Source organism: Leptosomus discolor, chromosome 27 (assembly GCF_034619465.1).
Source record: "Leptosomus discolor isolate bLepDis1 chromosome 27, bLepDis1.hap2, whole genome shotgun sequence".
Taxonomy (NCBI): Eukaryota; Metazoa; Chordata; class Aves; order Leptosomiformes; family Leptosomidae; genus Leptosomus; species Leptosomus discolor.
Genome location: NC_141417.1, coordinates 1,987,950 through 2,007,112, shown reverse-complemented (window position 1 = coordinate 2,007,112; position 19,163 = coordinate 1,987,950). Strand labels below are relative to the sequence as shown.

Sequence of the window (19,163 nt, the reverse complement as noted above, 5' to 3'; positions counted from 1 at the left end):
TCTGTCCCCGCGTGGGCTCTGCAGGACGGTCCCCGCGTCCCCCTGCGCCCGCCCGGCCATGGCTACCGGGGGGCGGGGCCTGCTGAGCAGCCCCGCCTTGGCTCCGCCCACGCCGCGCCGCGCCGGGCGCACGCGCAGCCGCGGCTAGGCGTGGTCGGGAGGGGCGAGGGCGGCGCATGCGTAGTCACCCTGAGGCGTGTGGCTGGGAGGGGTGTAAGAGAGCGCATGCGCGCGGCGGAGGGGCGGTGACCAGCGTCAACTGGCGCGTGCGCAGGGAAAAAGGGCGGGGACGGGGCGGGGCTGGCGAAAGGGCGGGGCGGCGGCGTGGAAGCGGGGCGCGGTTTGGCGCATGCGCAAGTCAAAAGGGCGAGGCTGGGAGGTGTCGGGGGTTGGCGCATGCGCAGAGCGGCGGGGAGGGGTCGGGCGGGGCTAACCCATGCGCAGACGGAGGGCGGACAGGTGCGCGGGAGATGTTGGCGCATGCGCCGTCCGGATGCGTCGGGAAGGCGTTGCTGGGCATGCGTAGTGCTGTGGCAGCGGGGCCGCGCGTGCGCAGAGCGATGCGGAGCGCCCTGCGCGCCGCCCGCCTCATGGCCGCCGCCGTGGGCACCGGCACCGGGCCCAAGCGGCCGCGGCCCGAGCCCGCCCTGCGCATAGGCACCCACGACGGCACCTTCCACTGCGACGAGGTGCTGGCGTGCTACCTGCTGCGCCTCCTGCCCCGCTACCGGGTACGGCCCCGGGGCACTGGGTGGCGGGACCGGGACGGCGGCCTGCTCGGAGCCCCGTTGCAGCCGGGCCGGCTCTCTCACGGGACCCCCACAACGGGACAGGGACCTCGTGCAATCCCCCAACCTCTCCCTGCCCTCGAGGTCCCTCCTCGCGTTCACCCTGAGGTGCCCAGCCCCCCCTTCGGGGTTCCCCGCTACCTGGGGGCAGCTCTCAGGGTTCTCGGTCGCACCTGGGGGCCACCCTTCGCGTCTCCAGTCCCATTTGGGGGTCCCCGGTCCCACCCAGGGATCACGCTTAGATCCCCAGGGCCCCCTCGGCATCCCTAGTCGCACCTGGCGGCCACTTTTTGGGTTCCCAGACCCATTTGGGAGTCCCTGGTGCCACCCAGGGGACACGTTAAGTCCCTGGTCCCCCCTCGGAGTCTCTGGTCGCATCTGGGGGCTACTTCTCGGGTCCCCAGTCCTACATGAGGGTCCCTGGGCTCACCCAGGGCCCACCCTTGGGTCCCCAGTTGCACCTAGGGGCTATCCTTGGGGTTCCCAGTCTCACCTGGGGGTCGCCCTTAAGTTCTCAGTCCCTCCTCGGAGTCCCGGGACTCACCAGGGGCAGCTCTTGGGGATCCCCGCTCGCTCCTGGGGACCACCCTGGGCTCCCCCCCCTCCTCACTCCACCCCACCCCCCCTGCCCCCGGCAGGACGCGGAGGTGGTGCGCACCCGGGACCCCCAGCGCTTGGCCCAGTGCGACGTGGTGGTGGACGTAGGGGGCGAGTACGACCCCGAGCGACACCGCTACGACCATCACCAGAGGTGAGGCCCCCCCCCCCCCCACCCCGATGCTGAACACCGGGGTCCCCTGGGTGCCGGGGGTCCCTCGGGGCTGACCCCGTGACCCCACAGGTCCTTCACACACTCCATGCGGAGCCTCCGGCCCGACAAGCCCTGGACCACGAAGCTGAGCAGCGCCGGGCTGGTCTATTGCCACTTTGGCTACCAAATCCTCGCGGGGCTTCTGGGGCAGCCGGAGGACGGCCCCGTGGTGACGGCGCTCTATGATAAGGTACAGGAGGGTCTGGGGGGGGGGCTCTGACCCCACCAGCGCTGCACAGTTTTCCCCAGGGCTTTTCCTTGGGGGGGGGGTGTCACCCCATAAAAGAGCGCCCTGGGGAGGGGGACGGGGAAGTCAATCCGGTCTTGTGGGGCCGGCACTGAACATGTGACAGACGCAAATCAGGAGACAAAATAGTAATTGTTTATTTACAGCAACGTTTACGGGTTCTTTTGGGTTCCTGGGGATAAATTCAAAGCTACAGGCGTAACACAAGCTTTGTCACTGATATCACAACACCAACACACACACGTACACACCAGCAACAACAACAACTTGCCCGCTGCAGGCCCGGCCGCCTGGCAAACAGGCGAGCCTGTGGATCAGGGATGCAGTGGGACAAGAGACAGTAAAGTCACAACGAAGAAGAACCGAGGATACAACAGGGAAGCACGGAAATGTGCCTGAGGAGGAAATACGAAGTACACCCGAGGAGGAAAAGTTTATCTCTCAGCATTAACTGGGGTCAATCATCTGACCCACGCGGCGTCCCGAGTCGGGGGATGGAGAAGGAGCGAGTTCCTCCATCCATCCCGTCGTCGCTGTGGTTCTGAGTTGATCCTGCCCCCATTTTGGGGCCGAAATGGGGGTGATATTTATCCTCGAATTTTTACATGCCGTCACCAGGGCCTGCGGGGGGGTGGGGATGACTCTAGACAATCTTATCACTTACGTTCATGCCCCAAAGTCTGTCAATACACACCTGCATGGGGGGGGGGGGGCGGGGGGGGAGGGGGTGGCTCCTTTTGTTCAGGGCAAAGAGAATGGGGGGCCTGGAACCACGAGGCCTCCGCCCCGTCTCACACTCCTCGGGGCATCCACCGAACACCACATCTCCATCTAGGGCTGGTTGCCCCCTGGCCAGTGCTTGCCACTTGGCCCAGTGCTGAATTTCACGCATCCAGGCGTGCGGCTACAGGGTGGACGTGGCTTTGGGATTAACTTTGCTCTCTCTCTACAGGACCCCGTAAAAGAGGGGACCAGTTTGTTCCAGCTACTGGTGCGCAGTTGGGCTCCAGGCTGGGCTGACCCCCCCGCCGTGTCCCCCCCCCCCCCGGCTCTGTCCTCAGCTGTACGAGAATTTCGTGGAGGAGATCGACGCCATCGACAACGGCGTCGCGCAGGCGGAGGGGGAGCCCCGCTACGCCCTCAGCACCACCCTCAGCGCCCGCGTGGGCCACCTGAACCCCCGCTGGAACGACCCCGACCAGGACACCGAGGTGGGGAGGGGGAACGTGGCAGAGGGGGAGCACCGGGGGGGTCACCCTGGGGTCACTCTGCTTGGGGCCACCTCGCTTGGGGTCACCCTGGGGCCACCCTGCTTGGGGCCACCCTGCTTGGGGCCACCCTGCTTGAGGCCACTCTGATTGGGTCACCCTGGGACCACCTTGCTTGGGGCCACGCTGGGGTCACCCTGCTTGGGGTCACCCTGGGGCCACTATTTGGGGTCACCCTGCTTGGGGTCACCCTGCTTGGGGCCACCCCGCTTGGGGTCACCCTGGGGCCACCTTGCTTGGGGCCACGCTGGGGTCACCCTGCTTGGGGCTACCCTGGGGCCACCCTGCTTGGGGCCACCCTGCTTGGGGCTACCCTGGGGCCACCCCGCCTTGGGCCACCCCGCCTTGGGCCACCCCGCCTTGGGCCACCCTGCTTGGGGCCACCCTGCTTGGGGCCACTGCTTGGAGTCACCCTGCTTGAGGCCACCCTGCTTGGGGTCACCCTGGGGCCACTCTGCTTGGGGCCACTCTGCTTGGGGCCACCCCGCCTTGGGCCACCCTGCTTGGGGTCACCCTGGGGCCACTATTTGGGGCCACCCTGCTTGGGGCCACCCTGCTTGGGGCCACCCTGCTTGGGGCCACCCTGGGGCCACTATTTGGGGCCACCCTGCTTGGGACCACCCTGGGGCCACCCTGCTTGGGGTCACGGCTGAGCCTCCTCTGCCTCCCCAGGGGGGGTTCAAGCGGGCGATGGAGCTGGTTGGGGGCGAGTTCCTGGACTGGCTCGACTACTACCACCGGGCCTGGCTGCCGGCGCGGGCGCTGGTGGAGGAGGCCGTCCGGCGGCGCTTTGAGGTACCCGCCGTGCCCATTCGGGGGGCGTTGAGGGGAGGGGGAGGCCAGGTCCCCTGGGTATAAACCTCCCTGTGTGGTCTGGGGGCACCCCTTGCACCCCATAGCCCTACGTGCGGCCGTGCACCCCCTCCTGTACCCCTACACACAGCCCTGCACCCCCCTCCTGTACCCCTATATCCCTATGTCCAGCCCTGCACCCCCTGTACCCCTTTATCCTTATGTCTGGCCCTGCCCCTCCCCATACCCCTATATCCCTATATACAGCCCTGCCCCCCCCCCGTGCCCCTATATCCCTATGTACAGCCCTGCCCCCCCTCCTGTACCCCTATATCCCTATGTACAGCCCTGCCCCCCCCCGTACCCCTATATCCCTATGTACAGCCCTGCCCCCCCTCCTGTGCCCCTATATCCTTGTGTACGGCCCTGCCCCCCCCCCGTGCCCCAATATCCCTGTGTACAGCCCTGCCCCCCCATACCCCTGTACCCCTACACACAGCCCTGCCCCCTCCTGTACCCCTATATCCCTATGTACAGCCCTGCCCCCCCCTCCTGTGCCCCTAGTGTACGGCCCTGCCCCCCCTCCGTGCCCCAATATCCCTGTGTACAGCCCTGCCCCCCCATACCCCTGTACCCCTACATATAGCCCTGCCCCCCCCTCCTGTGCCCCTATGTCCTTATGTACAGCCCTGCCCCCCTCCTGTGCCCCTATGTCCTTATGTACGGCCCTGCCCCCCCCCTCCTGTGCCCCTATATCCTTGTGTACAGCCCTGCCCCCCCTCCCGTACCCCTACATCCCTATGTACGGCCCTGCCCCCCATCACCGCACATGATCACGCACCTTCCCATGCTCCCCCCCCCTGCTTCCCTGAGCACCCCAATATTCCCCCCCCCCCCCCGCCCCAGAGCTCCCCAGCTCAGCAGAGCACCCACCAGCAAATGCCCACGGCTTGGTGGGGAGGGGGAAACTGAGGCACGGGGCGGCACAGGGGCTGCCCACGGCTTGGTGCGGAGGGGGAAACTGAGGCACGGGGCGGCACACGGGCTGCCCACGGCTTGGTGCGGAGGGGGAAACTGAGGCACGGGGCAGCACAGGGGCTGCCCATGGCTTGGTGCGGAGGGGGGAAACTGAGGCACGGGGCGGCACAGGGGCTGCCCACGGCTCGGTGGGGAGGGGGAAACTGAGGCATGGGGCAGCACACGGGCTGCCCACGGCTCGGTGGGGAGGGGGAAACTGAGGCACGGGGCAGCACACGGGCTGCCCACGGCTTGGTGCGGAGGGGGAAACTGAGGCACGGGGCTGCCTGGGCAGGACCCCCATGTCCCCAGCCCTCTGTGTGTGTGTCCCCTCCAGGTGGACGCCAGCGGGGTGGTGCTGGAGCTCCCGCAGGGGGGCTGCCCCTGGAAAGAGCACGTCTTCTGCCTGGAGCAGGAGCTGGCGCTGCCCGACCCCCTCCAGCTGGTGCTTTTCCCCCGACCGCAGCGGGCAGTGGCGGGTGCAGAGCGTCCCGGCGGGGCCACACACCTTCCAGAGCCGGTGAGACCCCCTCCCCTCGCTGCGTGTCCGTGTCCCCCCCCCCCAAAAGGGACAAATTTTCACCTCCCTCTTCCCGCCCCCCTCCTCTCCTCCGCAGCCTCCCTCTCCCCGAGCCCTGGCGGGGCGTGCGGGACGAGGCGCTCTCCCAGCTCACCGGCATCCCCGGCTGCGTCTTCGTCCACGCCAGCGGCTTCATCGGAGGGCACCGGACGCGGGAGGGGGCGTTGGAGATGGCCCGGCGGGCGCTGGCGCAGCGGGTGAGCCCCCCTCCCGTCGTGGGCACCCCAAAAGGCACCCCTTGCCCGGCCTGGGGGGGTCCAGGGACTGCTACTGGGGATGGCTGAGACCGTCCCCGCTCGACACATGTAATGGGAGCGCAGTGGGATGCTATTGTGGAGCTGGCTGGGGGGGGGGGGGCCCAGGCTCCCCCCACGGCTGTCGCTGCGCCCAGTCCCAGCATCAGACTGGTGTAAGCCCAGTCCCAGCCCAACCCGAGAGACTTTTGGGATCCGTTTCTCTGAAGATTGCCCCCATTTTTGTTACGTATCTGCTGCCGATGGCATCCCAACACCAGTAAAAACCAGTGTGTTCCCAGTGCATTTGCTGCTGAGGCAGTGGGGGGCTTGGCATCCCAACACCAGTAAAAAACAGTGTGTTCCCAGTGCATTTGCTGCTGAGGCAGTGGGGGGCTTGGCATCCCAACACCAGTAAAAAACAGTGTGTTCCCAGTGCATTTGCTGCTGAGGCAGTGGGGGGCTTGGCATCCCAACACCAGTAAAAACCAGTGTGTTCCCAGTGCATTTGCTGCTGAGGCAGTGGGGGGCTTGGCATCCCAACACCAGTAAAAACCAGTGTGTTCCCAGTTAGTTTGCTGCTGAGGCAGTGGGGGGCTTGGGGGGGAGGGAATGGCATCCCAACACCAGTAAAAACCAGTGTGTTCCCCGTGTGTTTGCTGCTGAGGCAGTGAGGGGCTTGGCGGAGGGGGGGATGGCATCCCAACACCAGTAAAAACCAGTGTGTTCCCAGTTAGTTTGCTGCTGAGGCAGTGGGGGGCTTGGCGGAGGGGGGGATGGCATCCCAGCACCAGTAAAAACCAGTGTGTTCCCAGTTAGTTTGCTGCTGAGGCAGTGGGGGGCTTGGGGGGGAGGGAATGGCATCCCAACACCAGTAAAAACCAGTGTGTTCCCAGTTAGTTTGCTGCTGAGGCAGTGAGGGGCTTGGCGGAGGGGGGGATGGCATCCCAACACCAGTAAAAACCAGTGTGTTCCCAGTGCATTTGCTGCTGAGGCAGTGGGGGGCTTGGCGGAGGGGGGGATGGCATCCCAACACCAGTAAAAACCAGTGTGTTCCCAGTGCATTTGCTGCTGAGGCAGTGGGGGGCTTGGCATCCCAACACCAGTAAAAACCACTGTGTTCCCAGTGCATTTGCTGCTGAGGCAGTGAGGGGCTTGGCGGAGGGGGGGGATGGCATCCCAACACCAGTAAAAACCAGTGTGTTCCCAGTTAGTTTGCTGCTGAGGCAGTGGGGGGCTTGGCGGAGGGGGGGATGGCATCCCAACACCAGTAAAAACCAGTGTGTTCCCAGTTAGTTTGCTGCTGAGTCAGTGGGGGGCTGGGGGGGCATCCTTGGGGGGCAGGGCTGTGCATAGCGATACGGGGTTGTGGCTGGGAATTGGGGTACATCCCCCCCTCCAGCCATACTGGGAGGGGGAACCCAGGCATCTGGCTGTGCCCCCCCCCGCCACAAAACCGTGCGGGGGGGGGGGGGGGGGGGCCACGCACAGAGCCCCCCCCCCGCCCCTGCCTCCCCCTTTCCAGCCTCCTGGCACAGGGCGATGCCGGCAGCCTGGCTGCTCCTGCTGGCGCTGGGGCTGCCCCCCTCTCCCTGGGGCTGCCGGTGCCCGGGGGGGGCCCCCCCGGTCCTGCCCCCCGCCCCCAGCAGCCGCAACGAGACCCTGGGAGGGGGAGGTGGGGGGCGGACGCCGGACGTGGCGGTGCTGGTGGCCGTGGGCGGGTGGCTCGGTGCCATCCTCGCCTACGTGGGCCGCTACGTGCGGAGGCGCCAAGCGGAGCTGCGGCTGCACCTCGAGTACCTGCGGGCGCTGCCCTGCGAGCCACCCACCCCCCAGGAGGAGGAGGAGGAGGAGGAGGAGGAGGAAGAAGAGCCGCTCACCACCGTCCTCTGAGGCCCCGTGGGCACAAGCCATCACCGGCCGCAGCAAACCGGGGAGCCCCGAGAGGGGTGAAGCGCCCCCAGACCTGCCCCAGCAGCTGGACTTGGGTTCGTACCCCCCCTGCCCCCCTTGTTTTGACCCCGTACCCCCGTGCCCACCCCCTCCAGGCCCAGCGCCGCTCCCCGCGCTGCCCCGCTGAGGGACTGGCCTTGTCCCTGCGTGGGATTTTCCCTGCTCTGAGTCGGGGCTTGGCTTGATTTGGGGGGGGGTCCTGGGGTGGTTGTAGAGCAGAGGGTGTGGGGGGGGAGCGGGCACCCCCCTGCTTTCCCCATCATCTCCGAGCCCTGCGCTTTAGCAGAGCGATGACAGCGTAATCCCGGGGATTAACCGTGTGTAATCCCAAGGTTTAACCGCCCTGCCCGCCCCCCCCCCCCCCCCAGCCTCACCATTAATCCCTGCTCTGGGCAGAGGAGGGGGGGCCCATCTGCTCCCGGTGATGGTTTCGGTGCCGGTTGGGCTCACACGGCCCGGCACGAGCGCCCAGGGCCAAGGCTCAGGCTGGGGCAGGGCCCCAAACGGGCCCAATTTTGGGGTTTATGGACCCCCCTCGAGGTTTGGATTCACTTGGGGGAGTTCTTCCCCCCGCAGAGGCAAAGCCCAGAGGTCGTACTCGCGGCTGAGGACCCCTCAGCCCCCTCTGCCCTCACCTTTCCCTTTGGGGGAGCAGCTCTTTAACCCCAAAACAAAGCCCCAAGGCCCCTGGGCTGCAGCGGGCTCCCACCCCCCCCAGCGCTGCAGCACGTCCCTTCATTCAGATTGAAGCCCCAGGGAAGGGCTGTTCTCCTCCAGGGTGTTCCCCCTCCCCAGCTATTTTTTTTGACATCCAAAAGCAGCACTGGAGCCCCAGAAACACACCCCGACCCCCCCCCCCAGCTCCAAAAACTCACCCAACACCAAACTTTCATCCCCCCCGCCCCCCAGGGCAAGGAAAGAGCAAGATGGGGAGAAGCAGCTTTAATCTGCCCAGCCTGAGCCCCCCCCCAGGAGGTATGAAAGGCACCTGAGGCCCCCACCACGTGTCCCAGGAGGAGGAGGAGGATGGAGGGAGCGTCCCGGCACCGGTTCTTGAGGAAGACGCCGCGGAGGACGGTGGGTGTTGTCACAGCTCGGAGAAGAGGGGCTGCTCCCGCACGCTGGCGCTGGCCATGACCACGACGGGGCTGCGGCTGGGGCTGGCGCAGGGGACGTGGGCGCTGACGAAGAAGAAGGGGATGTGGCTGATCTTCCCCGTGGACCAGCACTGGAGGGGGAAGAGGACACGAGGAGGCAGCTGAGGACAGGACGACGGCAGGGGGTGACAGTCCCAAGTGTCACCTTCTCGTCCTCCCAGTGATCCCAGGCAGGACACCTTCCCCACCCTCTCTTCGTGGTGATGCCACGGGGAGGTTTTTCCAGCTCAGCCCCCAAATTGATGGCCCTCAGGGAGGTTTTTCCAGCTCAGCCCCCCCAGGCTGATCGCCCTCAGGGAGGTTTTTCCAGCTCAGCCCCCAAATTGATGGCCCTCAGGGAGGTTTTTCCAGCTCAGCCCCCCCAGACTGATGGCCCTCAGGGATATTTTTCCAGCTCAGCCCCCAAATTGATGTCCCTCAGGGAGGTTTTTCCAGCTCAGCCCCCCCAGACCGATGGCCCTCAGGGAGGTTTTTCCAGCTCAGCCCCCCCAGACTGATGCCCCTCAGGGAGGTTTTTTCAGCTCAGCCCCCAAATTGATGGCCCTCAGGGAGGTTTTTCCAGCTCAGCCCCCAAATTGATGTCCCTCAGGGAGGTTTTTTCAGCTCAGCCCCCCCAGACTGATGCCCCTCAGGGAGGTTTTTTCAGCTCAGCCCCCCCAGAATGCTGCCCCTTGGGGAGGTTTTTCCAGCTCAGCCCCCCCAGGCTGATGGCCCTCAGGGAGGTTTTTCCAGCTCAGCCCCCAAATTGATGGCCCTCAGGGAGGTTTTTCCAGCTCAGCCCCCAAATTGATGTCCCTCAGGGAGGTTTTTCCAGCTCAGCCCCCCCAGACTGATGCCCCTCAGGGAGGTTTTTTCAGCTCAGCCCCCAAATTGATGGCCCTCAGGGAGGTTTTTCCAGCTCAGCCCCCAAATTGATGTCCCTCAGGGAGGTTTTTCCAGCTCAGCCCCCCCAGAATGCTGCCCCTTGGGGAGGTTTTTCCAGCTCAGCCCCCAAATTGATGTCCCTCAGGGAGGTTTTTCCAGCTCAGCCCCCCCAGGTTGACGTCCCTGAGGGACAGCGAAGTCCCCTGAGAACCGCTGCCGAAACGGGGGCGCCGCACTCACCACAGTCAGGAGGGCGCCTTTCTTGAAGCAGGGGTGGAAGGCGATGAGCTGGGGCTGGGCGCCGCGCTCGCCTCGCAGGAAACCACTGCAAGGGGAGGGGAAAAAAAAAAGGCCAAGCCACGGTCACAGCAGAGCTTTCAGGGCAGCTTGTGGTTAAGTGGAGATGTTTGGGCCCCGCCAGGATGCACCAGGCAAGGGCAACCTGAAGCGAAGGGGTTTTGAGGTGGATAATGGACAATATGGCCAAAAACGTGACTGATTCTGGGGTACGGGGACACTGCCTGAAGCGGGAGTGTGGGACGGCCGTGTCGCTCCGCTGCGGGGTGGGTCTGCTCTTCCCCGCCAACCCAACCCAAAACCCCAACCCCCCCCCAACCAACCCCCCCCAACCAACCCAACCCCAACCCTCCCCAACCAACCCAACCCCAACCCCCCCCAACCAACCCAACCCCAACCACCCCACCCCCAACCACCCCACCAACCCCCCCACCCAACCCAACCCCCCACCCAAAACCCCACCCAACCCAACCCCCCACCCAACCCAAAAACCCACCCAACCCAACCTCCCACCCAACCCAACCTCCCACCCAACCCAAAAACCCACCCAACCCAAAAACCCACCCAACCCCCCACCCAACCCACCCAACCCCCCACCCAACCCAACCCACCCCCCACCCAACCCAACCCAAAAACCCACCCAACCCCCCACCCAACCCAAAACCCCACCCCACCCAACCCAAAACCCCACCCCACCCAACCCAAAACCCCACCCCCCACCCAACCCAAAACCCCACCCCACCCAAACCCCACCCCACCCCCCTCGCTACGCACCACGGCAGGAGCTCGAACACGGGGCTGTTGCGGGTGCGAAACACGGCGACGACCGTCTGGCTCCCGGGCGCATCGGGCTGCCCTGCAGGGGGGAGAGGGGAGCAGCGAGGCTTTCCCTGGGCCGGGGGGGGGGCAGCACGGCCACACGGACGGGCCCCTCGGCGCTGCACCGGGGACAGGGACATCGGGGTTTTGTGGGGAGCGACTGGGCTGGGGGAGAGGGGGCTGCGGGGTGTTGTTTTTCCCCACACCGAGGCGAGCAGGATGCCAGGACAGGGCTTTTAAAGCCCCTTTCGGTGATTTAAAGCCGGCTCTGAGGGAGCTGGGTTTGGCCAAGGAAGGTTTGGGCAAGAGATGAGGCGACTCCTTCGGCAACCCCCCCCCCAGCCTGCGCGGCGCCAGAGCCCCGTCTCTCCAATTCTTTTCCGTCCCGTTGCAGTTCCTGCACCCGAGAGCCTCGCAGGACCCCCCTGGAGGTGCAGGGGACGGGGGGTGCCACCTATGGGAGTCCTGGTACCCTCAAGGTTTTCCTCCCCACCCACTTTTAAGCACAGCAAAGGAAAAAAAAAACTCCGAGCTTGGGCCCAGCAGCTCCGGCTGTGCCCCTGCCAGCGGCGTGCAGGGAGGGAGCCTGAGGCGGCAGCACCCCCAGCACCGCGTTTCGGTGCTCCCTCAAAGGTCCCCTTTGTCTCCGAGTGGGGCCCGTCCAGGAGAGCCTGAATGGCTCGATTATCCCAGGGGTTGCTCCTAAAAAAAAATAGGAGCCAAGAGGCTCAGTCAGGCTCCAGGCGACCTGTGGGAACACCGAGACCTGGCGGGAGGCAATTCATCCGCCTGGCGGTGGGGAGGGAACTCGGACACGTCCCTTTCCAAGGGATAACGGAAGGAGCAGAGTCACGGTGAGGAAGGCTGGAGGGGGGGCGCTGCCTTCCCGACCTGCCTCCTCGCCCCCGGTGGGGTTCACCCCCTTTCTGCCTGCTGGAATTTCGGGTTTTCCGGCAAAACCCGCCGCTGGGGCCGGCAGGGCGGAGGCGGCACCTCCCTCTTACCCCTGATGATCACCGCCAGCCTCTCGCCGGTGGGGTCCCACACCATGGAGTGGACTTCTCCTCCGACCCTGGAACCGGGAGGAGCAGCAGTGAAATCCCCACCTGGGGCCCCCTCCACCTCCTGGGCATCACGTTGGGGCAAGGGGCTCAGCCAGACCCACCTCTCCTCCCCGTAGAGCGTCTCGAAGGTGGTTTCGGAGAGATCCGCCACGATAGAAGCCGTTTTCGAGCCTCCCACTTGCCCTTGCATCTCCCCTGAAACAAACACCTCGTCACTTCACGGCTCCTGCTTAAATGCCGGGTCACCTCGCTGCCCGAAACCACCCTTTTGTTTCTAAAGCGATGCAGAATTTCTCCCTGTTTCTTAGAGCAGCTGTGGAGCAACGTGCTGCCAGCCCGGGATCATCTGCCTGTTTGGTGTGGAGGGACCAGGCGAGGTTTCCCCTCAAACATCAGGACCAGCCTGACGGAAAAAAAGCCCCGTGAGCTGGGCATTAACCCGCGGTGAAAGCGTCCCTGCCACCCATTTGTGACTTAAGATCAGAACTGGGCGCGAGAGCCAACATGAAAGGGGGCAAAATCCTCAACACCACAGAGATTCTGTGCTTTGAGAGACCCCCCAGACACCCTTCCCCTGGCATGTCGTGGCTTTGCCTCCACCCTTTCACGCCCAGCAGGCTGGGAAGTGCAGGTAGCAAACAAGAAAGCCACAGCCCAAAGCAAGAGGATGGTTTGGGGCCCGGCTCTTGGAAAGCTTCGCCTCACCCCGGTACTCCGAGAAGGACAAGGAGTAGATGACGGACTCGCCCAGCACCGTGAAGAGCAGCCGGCTGCCGTCAGGGCTCCAGCACCCCGTCTGCGGGACACAGAGCCACGTCAACCCCCGCCACCCAGCCCGGGGAGGGGGGCAGTTTGCAAGGGAACCAGCTGGAAATGGGGAGGGGGGGAAATTGAGGAAAACACCGTCAATTCGCCCCCCCCCCCGAGGGCCCACCCCCTGCCCTGCGTGGGTGGGAAGCGTCCCCGTCCTACCTGGCAGCGTCCTCTGATGGTGGGCCAGCGCTCGCACGTCCACATCTGAGCCTCCCACACTCTGTGACAGAGACAGACGGACGTGAAGCGGGACAGACTCCCAAAATCTGCCCCCGATTCTGCTGCGCCAAGAGGAGCCCGAGGCGTCCGACCCGTTTCCCCCGCGCGCGCGGGAGGCAGGAGGAGCGGGAGCAGGGAGGACGCAAAAATCCTGGGTTTGGAGCAAACAAAAACGATGATAAAGGCTGAACTAAACCAGCTGGTGGGCAGGGAGCTCACCTGAACACCGCCGAGGGAGTGGCTGCCAGGACCTTGCTGCCATCGGGTGACCAAGCCAAGTAGGTGACCCCTCCACCCCCAAACCACTGGAGCTGGACGCAGTTTTCGGTGGACACGTCCCACACCTGAAGAAAAGGACGACGAGGAGGACAACGACCCCGGGACCCGGACGCCGAGCGGGTCGTTAGCGCCGCTTCGGGGGAGTTTTTGGGTGGATTAGGGAACACAAGGCGGACGTTTTCAGATCTGCTTCAAATTCAGGAGCTGCCTAATCCATCCCCTTGAGGAAAGGTCGCCCGTCCCCAGCAGCCCCGCGGCCAAACCGTCCCTTGGTGACCCCGCGGTGCGTTGATGGCTCCCGAAGGCGGCGCCCCGGGAGCCTCGGCCTCAACTCACCAGCATGGCTGTGTCGACCGGGGACGCCGAGAGCAGCAGCTCCCCGCTGGGAGCCCACGCCAGGCTGGTGACGGGGCTGTGCCCGGGGTAGGACAGCACCTGGGCGCAGCCGGACGAAGGTCTGGAGGGAAAAAGAGGAGAGAAACCGCCACGTTTGACCCCGGCGAGGGCTGGCCCACGGGCCACCGAAAGCCACGCCGCGTCCCAACCCCCAGCAGGACGGGCACCTGCCTGGCCTTCCACCCAAACTCACGACAACCCACGGCGGGAGCGGGGAGAGGCGCGGGGCCGTCACCTGGTGGAGAGGGAGGTGGGATCCAGGTGCCACACCAGGACGCAGCTCTGGCAGGCGACGGCGAGGATGGAGGCGCAGAGCGGCTTCCAGGCCATGGCGGCCACGTTCCTCTGGAGGCGATGCTTCAGCGAGGGGATGGTGGCGCTGAGGGAGAGGAGGGAAGCGTGACAGGAGGCAAAACGGGGGATCAAGAGTCCTCACACAGCCTAAGGTGGGTCACGGGCCACCTCCCAGCAGCCTAAGGTGGGTCACGGGCCACCTCCCAGCAGCCTAAGGTGGGTCACGGGCCACCTCCCAGCAGCCTAAGGTGGGTCACGGGCCACCTCCCAGTGTCCTTTCTCCAGCTCTAACTGCGGCGAGGGGCCTAAAACCATCGAGTGGGAAGGAGCAGGGGGGGATGTGCCCCACCGTGACCTGCTTCCCCAGAGGGGACAGAGACCCCAGCCAGGTGACACCGGTGCCGTGCAGCGAGCCAGAGCACACCTCGTGCGATTAACCCCTGCGCCCCTTGTCGCCCACGGCCCAGCCCCGGGGTGGGGGATGGCACTTGCTGGCTTGAAATCCCAGCCGGGGCAGAGGGGCTCAGCGGGGAGGCGAGGGGAGGGCTGCAGGACCAGCCGCCAGAGTCTTCTCTTGAGGAGGGTTTGGCACGCCCTGGGGGAGCAGGGAGACCTGGAGGAGAAAGGAGACTCAGCACCCCCCCAGGAGACCGCTCTGGCTGTGACGGCAGGCGGGCTGCGTGCCGCCCCCCCCCCCCGGGAGCTACAGGGCAGGGAGGGCAAGAAAAACCAAAGCTGAAGCAAAGCCAGAGATTGGGTTTTTTTTGGAGAGGATCTTGCAGAGCCTCCCGTGACACGGCGAGCTCTGGGGGCAGACGGTGCCATGGGGGGGGGTTGGGAGCAAACCCCGGGGCGAAGCCACCGGGGGAATCCTCGGGACGTGCTGGAGGTGGATGCGAGAGGGTGAAACGGGGAGCGGGGGGGGGGGGGGGGCGCCGGTGGAGGCCCCCACCCCCCGCCAAGGAGCAGCCCAGCCCTCACCTGTTGGTGTTGTAGACCCGAATGGAATCATCCAGAAGAGCCACGGCAAACTTGTTGGTGTGGGGGTGCCAGGCGAAGGCCCGGACGGTGCAACCGGCCCTGGAGAGAGGGACGGGGCAGGGTGAGACCCACCAGCTGCCACCCCAGTGTTCCCAGCAGCGCTGACAAGCTCTGGGCCACGACCACCCAGCAGCCCCCCTGAGGCTGACAGACTGCTCCCGGAGTCCCCAGGGAAATAAAACTTCCTTTTCGCTGCCGAGCGGGACAGTTTTTCTGATCAATTCCCCCTTCCTGGCAATTATTTGTTAACAAACAGTCTAGGGGCGGTTTTCCAAGGAATTTTCCAAGCCCTGATCTAGTTTAATGCCGTTTCCCCCCATCAGGGGAACGCTTTGCCTCTCGCCATCGTACACAAACTGGGGCGGCCAGAGGCAACGGGGAAATACTTGCCCTAAGACCCGCCTAACGGGGGGGGGGGGTTAACACCTAAAAAAAAAAAAATGGGGTGATCCTGTTCTTGTACCCCCCACCCCCCCTTGGCCCAGCTCCACAACCCCCTTTTCGGGGGTGCCTGCGGCTTGGCAACACGCAGGACTCACCAGTCCACCGCCTGGGAGAACGCCGCGATCATGTCCTCGCTGGTGAGCTGGGGGGGGGGAAGAGGCGTTACCGCCGAGCCGGCGGCGCACGCGAGAGCGGGACCTGCCTCTGGCACAGCAGGGAGGAACCCCCCCTGTATCCCAACCCCCCCCTTTTCCTTCTCCCCCCACCTCATTTCCATCCCTCTTGTGTTATCACCCAGTTTGCATTTTGAATAATTACGTTCACTGATCACTAATTGCTTTTCATGAACAACTCGATGGCTTTAAGGAACAACTCACGCTTTGTATGGATGATGTCAGTTCACATCATAGTCAGAAATATCCAAAACCTCCCTGATGGCAGGTCGTACCCGCCCCCCCCCGCCGCTCCCTCGCTAAACTGGGGCTGTGGGATCAGTTTTGGGGCGCTTCCCCGGCTGCCAGCAGGAGCTGAGGGGCCTCAGCGCCCCCCAAATCCTTCTGTTATCATCCAGCTTGGATTTGGAATAGATAATCTCTTCTCACTGATCACTAATTGCTTTTCATGAACGACTTGATTGCTCTAAGGAACAACTCACGCTTTGTATTAATGATATTAATTCACATCATAGTCAGAAATACCCAAAATCTCACTCATGGCAGGTCGTACCCGGCCCCCCCCGCCGCTCCCTCGCTAAGCTGGGGCTGTGGGATCGGTTTTGGGGCGCTTCCCCGGCTGCCAGCAGGAGCTGAGGGGCCTCAGCGCCCCCCAAACCCTTCTGTTATCATCCAGCTTGGATTTTGGATAGATAATGACTTTTCATTGATCACTAATTGCTTTTCATGAACGACTCAATGGCTGTAAGGAATAACTCACGCTTTGTACGGATGACATTAGTTCACCTCATAGTCAGAAACACCCCAAAACCTCCCTGATGCTCAGAACCAGCAGCTGCTGCCTCACGAAGAAGGTCAAAGCTAAAGCTGCTGCTCACGGTGAAATTGCCCAGACCAGGGAGGCGGGAGCCAGGGACAGGGAGGGAAAGTGCCCGTTCTTGGGGTGTCTTCTGATGGGAGGGAACCCGAGGAACTGAGGGGGGTGAAGGTGAAGACCCTCCCCTCCTCCCCAGCCTCAGCTGTAGGTCAGAGATCTCGATCAGTCAGATCACCAGGGATCCCATCAGCCCAGGAACAGCAATGCAGGGAGTTAATCGGGGGGAGCAATCAGCGTCAATGCCAACGTTCACCGCGGGCAGAACGTGCGGCTGATGTGAAAATAGACTTAATGGTGTGAAAATAGACTTAATGTTAAAATACTGAATGTTAAAATAAACTTAATGATGTTAAAAAGACCACGACTTTGCCGAGAAAGGGTATAAACCGCTGAATTTTCTGATGTAACCCCGAAGCCCGTCAGGAGGAGCCACCCCCCCCCCCGTGCTGCCCATAAAGAAGCACCGGCTGCTCTGCCGTGGGGGGGAGAGGAGTTTGTTGTGATTGCGACCCCCCCATCAACACTTGGAGCACTGAGCTGTCCCTTTGGCGAAGGCCAACGGCGGCGTTCCGAGCTGGGCACCCCCAGGCCCGTTTTGCTGTGTTTTCAGCGGAGAAACACCCACCCACCATCCCAACCCCCCGCCGCAGGACGGTGCCGCATCGTCCCCTGCCTTCCCCAGCCCGAGGGTGAAGCCCCGAAAAGACTCACCGAGAGGTGAGGGAAGAGGGAGCCGTGCAGCGAGGACAGCCAGCGGCACACGGCCAGCGTGTACCTCGAGCCCCTCTTCACCCACTGCAGCCCTGCGGAGGGAAAAGGGCGGAGGAAGCCCGGGCAGCTGCGACAGCCGGGGACGAGGCACGAAGGAAAAGGGAAGCGAAGGCTCCAAGGGAGATCCAGGAGATCCCCGGGGTCCTCCACGAGCGAGCGGCCCAGACTCACCCTCCTCCTCGGCGCCGGCCATCTCCTTCAGCACCCCGCACAGCCCCACGTCCCGCCTGCGGCACAGAGCTGGGTCAGCCCCCCCCCCCCCCCCCTCTCCCCTCGGGGACACCGAGCCCAAGCCGCCTCCTTCCTCATCCTCCCCTCAAAAATCTCTCTCACCTGCTGGGAAATTCCCTCCAAACCAGCTCTCCCCCCTCAGCTGGGGGCACTTACCCCAGTCACCAGCAACAGCTGGAGCTCAGGGATATTATGACACACACACACCACCACCCCCCCCCCCAAACCCTCCCGGGAAGTTTGGGGGTGCTGCACAGCACCGGGAAGGCCTGAGAGCAGGCTGTGCCCCCCCTGCTGCTTGGGGGGGGGAGCACTGAAGGGGCAGAGAGGCCCCCACCATGTTCCAGCGTGAAGAACCGCAGGACAGGTACGGGGCGGGGGGGGGGGGGTCTGAGCAAACAGGGAGCTCAGGGAGCTCCTGGCTTTGCCTCCCGCAGCCCTGGGTGGGGATTTTTTTTGGGGGGGGGGGGAAGTGTGGGTGCACTCACCAGGCACTGAGGCACCTCTTCCAGAGGGACTCACGGTGGTGGATGAAGGCCGGGCGGGTGCTGTGCTCCAGCCGGCTGTGAGCCTTGAGGGTCTCCTTGGGCAGGCTGAGGACGGGCAGGTCTGCCAGCTGCCGGCACAGAGCCCCTCCCCCCCCCGCCCTCAGTGAAGGAGTTGGGGGGCTGGGGGGGGGGGGGGGAACTGGGTTAGGGCCTCCCCCCCCCCCCCCCCCATGGCAGAAAGCGATGTGAGAAAAGGAGGGGCGCAAAGATGGAGTGAAGGAAGGAGGAAACACCCTGGGTGCCAGCCTGGGTCCTTCATGGTGATCTCGGAGGGGGGGAGCAAGGAGAAACCCCCCGGGGGGGGTGGGAGCTCACAGCTGGGGGGTGGGGGGGGTGGGGGAAATGGGTGGGTGCCCCCCACCCCACCCCCCCCCTTTCTCCCCACCGAGCCCGGCGGGGCTGACCTGGCTCTGGAAGGTGAGCGGGAGCTGCTCGTAGAGGCGCCCGCAGACCAAGGCGTTATTGAACTCGTAGAGGGTGATGTCCCCCGGGGGGGGCGGCGGGGGGAACAGCGCCAAGGAGCACATCGCGCCGCCGGGCCTGCGGGAGGAGACGGCGCTGAGGGGCTCGGAGAGGGGCAGGGGACACCCCCCCCCCCCCCCAACACCCACACACCCCCCACGGGTAATTCCTCAGCAGCCCCCCCCCAAACACCCCAAAAGCCCCCCCCCAAAAGCCGCCCTCCCAACACCCCAAAAGCCCGCCCCCAACACCCCAAAAGCCGCCCCCAACACCCCAAAAGCCGCCCCCAACACCCCAAAAGCCGCCCCCAAACACCCTAAAAGCCCCCCCACCCCCCCTAAACACCCCAAAAGCCGCCCCCCTAAACACCCCAAAAGCCGCCCCCCCCCCCGGTAAGTCCCTGCCCGGAGAAGCGAGGGGTGACGCTTGGGGGGGGGTCCCCCCCTTCACTCCCCACATCACCCCCGGGGCGCGCTGGCTCCGGCCCGAGGCCCCCCCACCCCCCCCTTACCCCGGCCCGGCCCCGTAGCCCCCCGCCCCCCCCAGGGCCGCCATGCCGCCGCTCACCGGTTTTGCCGCCTCCCGCGGGCGCGCGGACGGGTCCCGGCCAGGGCCAATCCCCTCCGCGGCCGCCTTCGCGCTTCCCCCTGGCGGCTGGGCGGGGGCGGGGGGGGGGCGTGTCTGTGGAATTAAAGGGGCCGCGGTACAACCGCGGACGGGGGGGG

The 19,163-nt window shown here is 64.9% G+C and overlaps 2 protein-coding genes across 4 annotated transcripts; one reads left to right on the top strand and one right to left on the bottom strand.

Moving 5' to 3' along the window:
- Positions 1 to 560: 560 nt before the first annotated feature.
- On the top strand, positions 561 to 5,787 carry MYG1 (MYG1 exonuclease). The gene is given in 8 exon segments (XM_086478648.1): positions 561 to 731; positions 1,427 to 1,539; positions 1,630 to 1,789; positions 2,908 to 3,057; positions 3,787 to 3,909; positions 5,261 to 5,377; positions 5,379 to 5,443; positions 5,541 to 5,787. Coding segments are annotated over 8 exon segments (1,146 nt in total).
- Positions 5,788 to 8,776: 2,989 nt separating this feature from the next.
- On the bottom strand, positions 8,777 to 18,503 carry AAAS (aladin WD repeat nucleoporin). Of its 3 annotated transcripts, XM_086478720.1 has the most exons (17): positions 18,381 to 18,503; positions 17,917 to 18,044; positions 17,369 to 17,424; positions 17,138 to 17,229; positions 15,472 to 15,518; positions 14,873 to 14,971; positions 14,316 to 14,504; positions 13,833 to 13,976; positions 13,538 to 13,658; positions 13,142 to 13,266; positions 12,863 to 12,923; positions 12,596 to 12,686; positions 11,992 to 12,085; positions 11,831 to 11,898; positions 10,782 to 10,863; positions 9,951 to 10,035; positions 8,777 to 8,917 (listed from the first exon to the last, which is right to left on the bottom strand). In XM_086478720.1, the coding sequence occupies exons 1-17, from the start codon at positions 18,501 to 18,503 to the stop codon at positions 8,777 to 8,779; spliced, it is 1,746 nt and encodes a 581-aa protein (XP_086334846.1). The 3 variants fall into 3 exon arrangements, with proteins under 3 accessions (XP_086334846.1, XP_086334847.1, XP_086334848.1); XM_086478721.1 differs by lacking the exon at positions 14,316 to 14,504; XM_086478722.1 differs by lacking the exons at positions 14,316 to 14,504; positions 14,873 to 14,971.
- Positions 18,504 to 19,163: the final 660 nt, after the last annotated feature.

Coding starts and splice junctions, on each gene's coding strand:
- AAAS (XM_086478720.1), bottom strand. CDS start 18,503: ATGTGCTCCTTGGCGCTGTTCCCCCCGCCGCCCCCCCCGGGGGACATC. Junction 13,659..13,832: donor CCCACCTCCCTCTCCACCAG/GTGACGGCCCCG, acceptor TTTTCCCTCCAG/ACCTTCGTCCGGCTGCGCCC. Junction 8,918..9,950: donor AAGGCGCCCTCCTGACTGTG/GTGAGTGCGGCG, acceptor TTCCCCCTCCAG/TGCTGGTCCACGGGGAAGAT.